At 38.6% G+C, this 10,209-nt stretch overlaps 1 protein-coding gene across 1 annotated transcript; it reads left to right on the forward strand.

The window, feature by feature from the left end:
* Nucleotides 1-5,097: 5,097 nt before the first annotated feature.
* Nucleotides 5,098-6,834, forward strand: LOC148037478 (remorin-like). The gene is made up of 5 exons (XM_087676434.1): nt 5,098-5,341; nt 5,443-5,523; nt 5,619-5,706; nt 5,956-6,037; nt 6,234-6,834. Exons 1-5 carry the CDS (start codon nt 5,239-5,241, stop codon nt 6,429-6,431), a joined length of 552 nt encoding a protein of 183 aa, XP_087532560.1. The 5' UTR covers nt 5,098-5,238; the 3' UTR covers nt 6,432-6,834.
* The last annotated feature ends 3,375 nt before the right edge of the window (nt 6,835-10,209 follow it).

Below are 10,209 nucleotides of genomic sequence, written 5' to 3' on the forward strand. Positions count from 1 at the left end.
AAATGTACATTTGGATTGCTTGTATGATTTGTCTTGTATTATATTTTTTGGGGAGAGAGGGGGAAGGGAGAGAGGGGGGGAGGGGAGGGGAGGGAGCTATCAATCCATTGCAATTAAAGTTCTAAAAACACCGAGTGACTACCCAAGCATTCACATTATGTGAGAGAGAGAAAGAGAGAGAGAGAGAGAGAGGTATTTAGGATTTAAGTGAAGTGTTTGTTACAACACGTGCCATAATCTGATCTGAGGCATTATTATACAATATGGACTAATCACATGCATGAGAGAGAGAAAGCGAGAGAAAGAGAGGGAGATAAATAGGGAGAGTGAGTGACTAAGATTTGTATACGTATGTGTATGCGTGCGCGCGTGTGTGTGTGTGTGTGTAGAATGAGAGGGAGAAATTGCATGTACAACCCTAAACTGAGAGAGAGTAAAGACATGGAGTGATTTGTATGTGTGTGGGGGAGGGGGACTGTGGTGTTCCATTCTTCTGAGGTGATTGCATAAATGAATCCACATTACGTGCTAGAGAGAGAGAAATCATTTACACGAGATGGAGTGCTATTTGATCGAGTGTGCTAGAAAGAGAAAAAGAGAATATACACGTAGAGGGAGAAACAGAGAGAGAGAGAGAGAGAGAGAGAGAGAGAGAAATAGAGGTACATAGAGTGAAGGTAGTGGTGGCAATTGTGGAGGTGGTGGGGATAATAGTAGTGGTGGTGGAGGTGGCGATAGTGGTGGCGGTGGCGGCAGAGATGGTGGTAGTGTTGGTGGAGGTAGCTGTGGTGGTGGTTGCGATAGTAGCCGCAATGGTGGTGGTGGTGGATGTCAAAAAAATCAAGGGGCGAAATAAGTGGCCTATGTGGAATAAGAAATGGAGGTTGCCCAGATAAGTTCGCTCAAAATCTCACTCAAAAAGCTCGCTTCTCGCATGCACTCTGATGAATCCTGACTCCTTACACTCATTGTTCCAACCATGAGCTCTTAGGATGTTGCTTTGATACTAAGAAAGGACAATGGTGGGATGCAAAGTGTCTATTAGAGAGCATCATTCTCTACTTTGGGTTGAATAGATTCCATCAAACCATGAGGGTTTTTATTGTATACCCTTAACTACCATCAATGATTGCACCACTTGACATAACTATGATCTTTGCATGTTTGTTTTGATTGGATGATAGGTAAGAAAGTAAGATGGGATTCAATGGAAAGGTATATAGGTGCATGCCAAAATCATATGAGATTTTGTAGGTCAAATTAATAGAAATTTGTGAAAATTATAAGGGATTTTGCATTATAATGGAGCATGAATTTTGGACCTAACCAAGCAAGAGACACATGTTTGCCTTTATTGTGAGTAGCTTCAATTGTTATAACTTTCGGTTGGTCCATGATGCTACTCATCATTATTCATGTGAGTTAAGGTGAGCTATGTGTTATGTTGGAGTCTTGCCTAGAGCTAGCAAATGAGGACATTTGCTTGTTAACCTAGCAATGTGTTGAGAGGTTCCAATCCTTGGAGTGACATTATTAGGGAAGCCTCATTATATTATAGCATTATTATATTGATGATTGATTTGCCCTCCATAAACACAAAGATGTCTTATTAATGTATCAAATACATAAGTTTAGAATTGAGTGCATTCACATGTGAATGACCTTTAAGTAGTGGTACTTGGCACCTAAAGGGACATACACATACCATTTCATGGCATGCAATGTTTATGGTAAGTTTTACTATAGTTACGAGCTAATATATACATTCATTATCCAAATTTTTTGTTGTGTTATTCTTTCTCTTATCTCTTTGTAGTTTTTCATTACAAGATTGTTCAATAAACACACTTCCTTTGGCCATTTTACAAAGTAATGATTGCATAGAAGATGCATTAGAGAGGATTATGTTCTCAAAGACTTTGGGCATGTTTTCTTATTGGTACAAATTCCCTTTTTCAACTACTAAATCATTAGAGAGGATTAGGTTGTTACAGACATTGGAGATGACATCACACTCCTTTTCTTATGGATATAGCTTCTCTTTTTCCACCGCTACTCAATTTGCAAGATTACATGTAGAATATACATTTCTAGACAAAGACTCTAGCTATGGTGTAAGCATTAAATAGTGCACATAATCTAAACAAATCTTAAGACATAAACTTCCTACCTTTTGAAAACTACAAGTCCCTTTTGAGATCATAATAGTCAATAAAAATAAATTGCACTACTAGGGTTATGTTATGTGTCTACGTGCCTTTGTTTCCTTTCTTCTATTCATCCATGTCTTTGTCTTACTTACTTGTCTTATGGAGCCAATACATGCTCGAACCCATTTAATTCATGATTCCTTGAAATCCTCTCTCTCTCTCTCTCTCTCTCTCTCTCTCTCTCTCTCTCTCTCTCTCTCTCTCTCTCTCTCTCTCTCTCTCTCTCTCTCTCTCTCTCTCTCTCTCTCTCTCTCTCTCTCTCTCTCTCTCTAGTACATTTTGTTGTGTCACACATGTTTTGCACACCAAACTTACTCATAGATGTGAATAAGTAGGCAAAAAAATACATACACATACACTTGATGGATGAGTATGAATAATAAATGTATGAAGTCTCTTAGCTCTTCCTTTCCAAGTATGAAGAAAAGGAGAAAACTACAAACTTACACCATCTAAATTCCATATACTTCTTAGTATTTTATAACATGCTCCCATTGTGTGTGTGCATTGTGGATTTAATTGGGTTATCAAAGCTCTAAGAAATGTGGTTCCATATCTATTTTCAAAAAATAGTAGAAAGAGTATAGATTCCTATAAACAATATCTTGGTGCTATATACATTATTTTCATCACAATAAGTGTATGACCATTGGCTTTTACAAAAACATAATTCACCATTCTTTGGTAAACCTCACCACCTTAGGCTAGAAATTCAATAATAGAGCTATGTTGACCAAGTAAACTAGCATATATTTGTGTTTAAATTGAGTAGGCTAGAAATTTTTTTGTGCTATTGGATTCAATAATGAAAGGACAAATTTATAATAGAATTTAAAGAGTTATTGACAAAGATACTTTCCTCATTAAAGGTTTGGTCTGAAGGTCCATGTTAAATTTGAATGATCTACTTCCATGGGGAAATAAAGGGGACATTTACAATGAGTTCAAGAACTCAACTACATCTTCATGGTTCACAAATTGAGTTCTCCCAAACTCTTTGTCACCATAGCTTGTGTTGGTACTTGATTTACTAAAGCTTATAATGATGATTGAAGTAACTGTGTAGAGATGTGACATGTATACTTAGTTGTAGTACAAGAGTTATTTCATATAAGGAAAATTTTGATGATATCCACCGCTGAGCCAAAAGAATCTCAACTTGATATGAACACTCAGCTTGATCATAATATGGCAAACTAATTGCAATTATTGGTATGTCCCCCATTGGAGGTAATCATACTTGGACCAATTTAATCATGGAATTATGGCAAAATATGATATTGTGTAACATGCAAATAGTAATGTAGTGCATAAATCTACTCATGGGTCAAGGGCAATAGGACAAAAGGGAGTCCATAAAGGGACACACCCCAAAAGCAAAGCTCACCCCACACCAATTTGTTTCTAACTTTGCACAAAAGATGGATCATTTTTAAGTCATTTAAAGCTATGAAATAAGTCTATACCCATTAAATATAGGATTAATACGAGTCAAACCATTGAGCCATGTGAATTTTGTTTATATCTTGAATTTTGTAAAGCCTCAAAACAATTCATTCTTGAATGTCACTCTTAGGGCCCCTCACGCTCTCTCTTTTATGAATCCTTCAAATATTACTAGGTCTTCTCAATAATAATATCGAAATGCCCCAATTTCTTTTATCTAAGTGTAACATGATGCATATAGCTTGGCTATAACAAAACAACATGCAACTCACTTGGATAAGATAGATACAATGGGATTGTTAAGTGTCATTCTATTCACCCCTTTACCTTAGAGATGTTAGCATTTGAAACATGAGAATTACTGAAGTGAAGAGGCGACTCAAGAAGATGCCATACAAATCCATTCATGTCCACATGAACTAATGAGTAGGGCCAACGTTTACAGTCAGGCCAACACTTTAACTATTCATTCATAAGTGTTGGAGAAAGACAACACAAAGAAACTATTTTTTAATGTGTAAATACACTAGTGAGAATATTTGCATCAACCACTAACAAATTATTGAAACATCTCGGGATCTCTTTGTTTGCTCCACATTCTCATTATATCGATCCAAGTTTTTTGGTATGTGTGTGCATGTGGATCTGGGGGTTGATACCTAGTTAGGCAACATGGGAGGCCCGGGGGCCACGCGGGGGGGGGCAGAGGATTTGTTCACTAAGGCATGAAGAAACAATTTGTAAGGATGAACACTAGGTAAAGCCTGTTATTAAATCAATGCCATTGGGGTAGTTCTAAAACGCGGTTAGAACAAAGTTCTTTGGTATGGCACACAAAATGCTAAATGCATGGAAACACGGCCTAGGGATCAGGTAAATGTAGAGGAAAGAGTTAGAGATAACAACTTTAATAATGGCCATAATAGTAAAAGAAAGAATTTGCGAAAGGGTAGTAGAAAAAATGGTGTAGAAAGTAAAATAGTCTAACCAGTAAACGTGGAAAAAACAGCAATGAACAAAAATAGTAACGATAATGGTAAGCGGAGAACCAAAAATAAACAAGGTAAAAATGGAGAGGAAAAAATGTTTTGTAGCAAAATTGTAAAAAACGGAATAGTTGGCTGGCAAGTTGGAAAGTGGGAAATAGCGCAGAAAATGAACAGAAAAATGAAAATAAAAAGAAAAACGATGCCAAGTAAGAAAAAAATAGTGAAAGTCGTATTTTTTTTAAAAACGAAAAAGATGTGGCAAGCAGTAAAAAAAGGAAAAATGGGACAGGAAATAAACAGCAAATCTTAAAAAAAGGGAGGGAAAATGTGGCACTGGCAAGTGCGTGGGGAAACATGACAGCTCAACCAGACATGCCCCCACACCACCTTTCCTCTCTCTCTCTCTCTCTCTCTCTCTCTGTCTCTCAAATCCACCACCCATCATCATCATCCATCATCTTCACAATAGTCTGTCTCCTTCTCCTTCTTCTTCTTCTTCTTCTTTGAGAAATATCCTCTCGTCTGTCCCTCTCTCTTGCCATTAACCACGAATTGGGTGTGCTAATTCTCTCCCAACGACAATTCGAGCTTCCATGGCTACTGCCGCAGAGCCCCCCCCTTCTGCTCCTCCTGCCGCCGACACCCCACCCCTGGACGAGCCTGCCCCTCCTCCCTCTCTTCCTGCACAGACCACAGGTACTTCTGTGGCCCAGCGGGCCTCTCTCTCTCTCTCTCTCTGTATCAGGCACTTTCTTCTCTTTGGGCACGCTAACGTTGCTCTCCGTCCTCCTGTCCAGCTAAAGAGGCCGAGGCTGATCCCCACGCAGGTGCCATGGTGGTCCTGAGTACTGGCGAAGGAGCCGGTGCCAAAGACCGTGGTATCTGAATTCGTATCATTGCTTGCTTGCTCCTGTAATTTTTACTGTTGATGTTGGGTCCTGATCAGCCGCATGGATTTTGTTCTCGCCTGCAGACGAGGCGCTTGCGAAGGTCAATCATGACAGGACCCTTTCTCACATTAGAGCCTGGGAGGAGAATGAGAAAGCAAAAGCTATGAACAAGTATCGATTTTCAGTCTTTGTTCCCTTTGTTTTAGTGCAATCTTGTTCAATCAAGATTGTCCTTAAATGATTCATATTTGTTCCTTGTGTTAGCGCGTTATGGTCAATCAAGATTGTTCATCATAATCCATAATTTTGTCAAGAATGCCTTCTTAAAGCGATCGCTGTTCTTCTCATGTATGTGATTTGCATGCTCCTTCTATCCAAGATTCTTATCTGACCCATCTTCTTTTGATGGGCTGCTTGAAGATATAACAAGGTGATTGCCAAGATTAATGCCTGGGAGAACACCCAGAAAGCCACAGCTGAAGCCCAGCTAAGGAAAGAAGAGGTATGATGTACCTGCATGCTTAATCTGATTCTGTTTTATCGTGTAATTCCTGCATGCCTATACCTGACACCTCAAATGTATTCTATCATATGATAAGCTCCTCATCCTGTCCTATCATAGGGTTACCTGCATGCTTATGTATTGAACCTCAATTGTATACTCTTATCCTAATATACAAGCCATTGGGCATGTGCAGGAAGCTCTTGAGAAAAAGAGAGCGGCATATGTTGAGAAGATGAAGAACAAGATTGCCGCCGTGCACAGGACAGCAGAGGAGAAGCGGGCCATGACCGAGGCAAAGAAAGGCGAGGAGTTTGTCAAGGCAGAGGAAAATGCAGCCAAGTGCAGAGCATCAGGCCAAGCCCCCAAGAAGTTCCTCTGCTTTGGAGGATAGGTAATCAAGGCAGATGTGCACCTGTCACATTAGCCTAGCGCAGTTAAAACATCCTCACTGTCGTTCGTCACCCGTGTAGTTGCATCACAAGGGGATCTGTTTCATGGTCACACATGCATTGGCTGATTGGTGAAATGCTCAGAGCCGAAGTTGGAATGGAGGAGGATGATGCAAGGCGAGTTTTCAGAGTTCTCTTAAAGATGGGTTGGTTGTTCATTCTGTGTATGGGATGGGGTTCTGTCTATACTTGTAATTTTTCAATTCTTTAGGCCTCTTACCACCTAATAATGAATCAACAAGCGACTAGGTGTATTCTAATTGCATATTGTACCTTCATTAAATCTTCTTCCTGTAAAAATCCTTGTTTTTTCAATGCGAATATTAGGCCTATATATTGTTCCAACTTGGCTTCTTGATAATTCTTGTAGGAAGGCATACCCTCATCTTGATCTAGGCTATATTGTTGTGAAGTACTGGACTTTATGGGTAAACTGCCAAGTTTCAGAGAGTACACGATATACTGCCACATTGTATCATACACGGCCATATAGTCACGCTTCTAGTGTGTGATAAATTGCCAAGGTGAGTTACCATGGATTGTATAATGCTTGGCCATATACACATGTGCTTCTATTGAGCGCGGGCTTTTCTAGTGGCTTGAATGCCTTGTCCGAGTGGCGGTACACAATTGCAACTCAACAATGTTGGGTGATGGGGCTTTTCTAGTGGCTTGAATGCCTTGTCCTTGTGGTGGTACACGATTGCGATTCAACACTGTTGTGTGTTGGTCCATGCATTACATTCTAAATATCCAACTTTAGCTAATGTGCAATTGGCGGTTGGGTTTTTGATCTAGTGCCATGATACTTTTGCGGGTTTTGTTCTTGCATGTATGTATCGACATATAATGCAAACCACCATGGCATTACATTTATGTGAGTAATATTGTTTCATATGCAATCATTGCTATTTTATATGTAAACCACCATGGCATTACAAATCTTGAGTTTGTGAGCAAGGGTGTTATTACAAAGTTGTGGAAGCATCATTGACATGGCTATGGGGTTGGTTTTAGTGGTTTCAAGATCCACCGTGTGTTGCACTTCGACGGAGAACATACTTTGAGGTACATTGTATGTTGCACTTGGAAGTACATGCAAATGTGAATTGCGTCGTAAAGTTATTCTAACATAGTTAAAGCTTTAGAACTAGATGTGAATGTGTATGAGAAGCAAACACCATGGTGGAGGTTTTAATGAGATTTGGTGAGACTCATTATCTTGGAATCTCAATGGCAATTTGATGAATTTGTGAAATGTCATGTAGAACTAGCTAACACAAAGGTAATTGATGATTTTTTCACTCCATTCTTACTAATGTGGTGAATGTATAAGCATTTGTTTTGGTTTAGACTTCTTTTATTCTGGTATCACTTATGTGTACTCTATTCATTAGTCAATGTGTTACTAGAGAACGATCCATCGTTTTTGACTTCTTTTAAAAATCTATCAGATTTGGAATTTTATAAGTTTACATGTGTAGGGTGTTGTTAAAGTTTTGAATACTTGGGATTCTAGTTAGGGGGATACCAGATTTTTTAAAAAATGGCAACAAATTGGGACTTTTGTAAAAGATTAAATATTAGAAGAAACATATATAATTATGCAATAATATAGAATTATAAAAAATGGTAATGTATAATCCAAAATACCATGTTGAAAGTTAAATGAGCCATTAAGATCAAAGCACATTATGCTATGACATTTCCTTGGAAAGATAAAGTAAGGGGGTTTCACTTGCTCAAAACTTAATTGGGAATTGGGTCACACACACACATAGAGAACAACAACAATGATGATGATATTCTTAGAATTTTCCAATGCTTTTAGCGTTGCCCACATCAAATGAGCATTCCATAGTCTCCCCTCATCCCCTTTTATAAGGCCTATTGACATTCACAAATTTGCATTTTCTTCCCATCTCTTACCACCTTCCCTATGGTTTTAGGGTAGCACTTGAGAAAGAGAGTTAGGTATCCAAAGACTTAGTGTTCATGTTAAGCATCCCCCAAGCTAAGTCGAGAGACAAGCCCATGAGAGGCAAGTTCGCAACCTAGAAGCTAGAAGGATTCATTTGTTGAAGTGCTTTTGCACTTGACGAAGCTAGAAGAAAAGTTGGTAGTGGAGGTGCCTATAGCTAATAGGAAGATTGAATATGATGCCAAGGAAGTGACAACTAGAGTGTAAGAGGAGGTAAAAAAGGAAATCGAAAAAATGAAGGAGGTAGAGTATTGATAAACAAGAAGAAGAGTAATGACAAACACTTATCTTTTCAACGCTTAATGAAGGTTCATGGATAAAGAAGATTGTGTTCCATGTATGTTTGGGAGGCCAAGATTAGAATAACAAGGCTTGGATTGGGTGGCACCATGGTACCTCACCAAGGCATGATATAATCCAACAACTTTAGAGTTCAAGAACATAGAACATATTTCACAAGAATCAAAATGTGGATGACATATGAACATATACCAACATAGCTCAAGGCGGCACAACCAAGGGAAGTCATTGAGATGAAGGCAACTAGATCAAAGGGAAAAATGGCAATTCATAGTGGTTGCAAAGCCCTCACAAAGGAGTTTGAGAAGCCTACGCATTGAGTTGTTTTAGAGTCACAATGTGTTTAGTAACTTATAATAATAGTTTAGTAGTTTGATTTTCTTTTTGTACCTATGGCAACAACAAGTGGATTGTAATTGCAATCTTGAAAAAAAAAAGTATATATATATATATATATGTATGTATGTATGTATGTATGTATGTCGAGCTAAAAAGGGAGCATCTACATGGGAGGGTTAGACGTAACAACAAGATGTACACAAAAACTTTCTCCATCATCTTAACACCACCACCCCATGCCAACTTGAGAGCCAAGCTTATGGGAGGAGTATCTCCATTAACACTTTTGCAACTTGGAGTAAATAATAGGGTCTTGAAGGACTCACTTGTTGCTAAAGTACACACATGCTTGATAACAAAGCTAGAGCAAAATGTAATGATGTCACAATTGTTAAAAAGATTGAAGATGACATCAAGGAAAAAACCACCAAAGTGCAAGAGGAGGTGTAGAAGGAATCAAAATGAGGAAGGATGAAAGTAAGCAAGGTATGATAGAAAGTGTCTCTTTAGTAGTAGATGAAGCTTTTTGCAAAAGAAGATCGCATTCCACACAATCTAGGAGGCTTCCTTGATAGGTAGCGTGAAGAAACACTAGGAACTATATGATGAAGACTACCAAGCCTTTACCACCATATAGATAAGGAACTATTAAAGAAAACGAGGGTTCAATTGGGTGGTAGCTTGGCATATTATAAAACAAGGCAATAATCAAGAAACTTTGGGGTTTGGAAATATACAAAAAAAGTAGAAGCATTAAACCATCAAAGTTTTGAGGGGCTAAAGAATGTGGTTCATAGATCAACTTATGCAAGCAAAAATCAACTCACATCCAAGAGAAATCACCAAGATGGATGGCATTTTATCAAGGTGACCAATCTATCATAAAGTGAGTTTGGCAAAATTTAGCAATTTGTTTTTCATTTATTCATGCCAATAGCACCCTAATGTGGATTTATGTCTAAAATCATGACGTGTGTTGCTTTCATCTATGTGCCTTTGAGGCATCTGAGAGAAGGTTGATTAACCCCCCCTTCTCTCTCTCTTCCCAAACCAAAAACTAAGATGCCATTTGGCCCACCCTCCCCTTTGTTTTCCCTCTT

This window comes from Lygodium microphyllum, chromosome 4 (assembly GCF_053477565.2).
Source record: "Lygodium microphyllum isolate KBCC chromosome 4, Lygodium_microphyllum_v1.1.10, whole genome shotgun sequence".
NCBI classification, from domain to species: Eukaryota; Viridiplantae; Streptophyta; class Polypodiopsida; order Schizaeales; family Lygodiaceae; genus Lygodium; species Lygodium microphyllum.

What these genes read in the sequence shown, in the direction of transcription:
- LOC148037478 (XM_087676434.1), top strand. Translation starts at nt 5,239, where the DNA reads ATGGCTACTGCCGCAGAGCCCCCCCCTTCTGCTCCTCCTGCCGCCGAC. An exon ending in TCTTCCTGCACAGACCACAG is followed by an intron (nt 5,342 to 5,442) that starts GTACTTCTGTGG and finishes CCTCCTGTCCAG; the next exon opens with CTAAAGAGGCCGAGGCTGAT. An exon ending in AGCCGGTGCCAAAGACCGTG is followed by an intron (nt 5,524 to 5,618) that starts GTATCTGAATTC and finishes TCTCGCCTGCAG; the next exon opens with ACGAGGCGCTTGCGAAGGTC.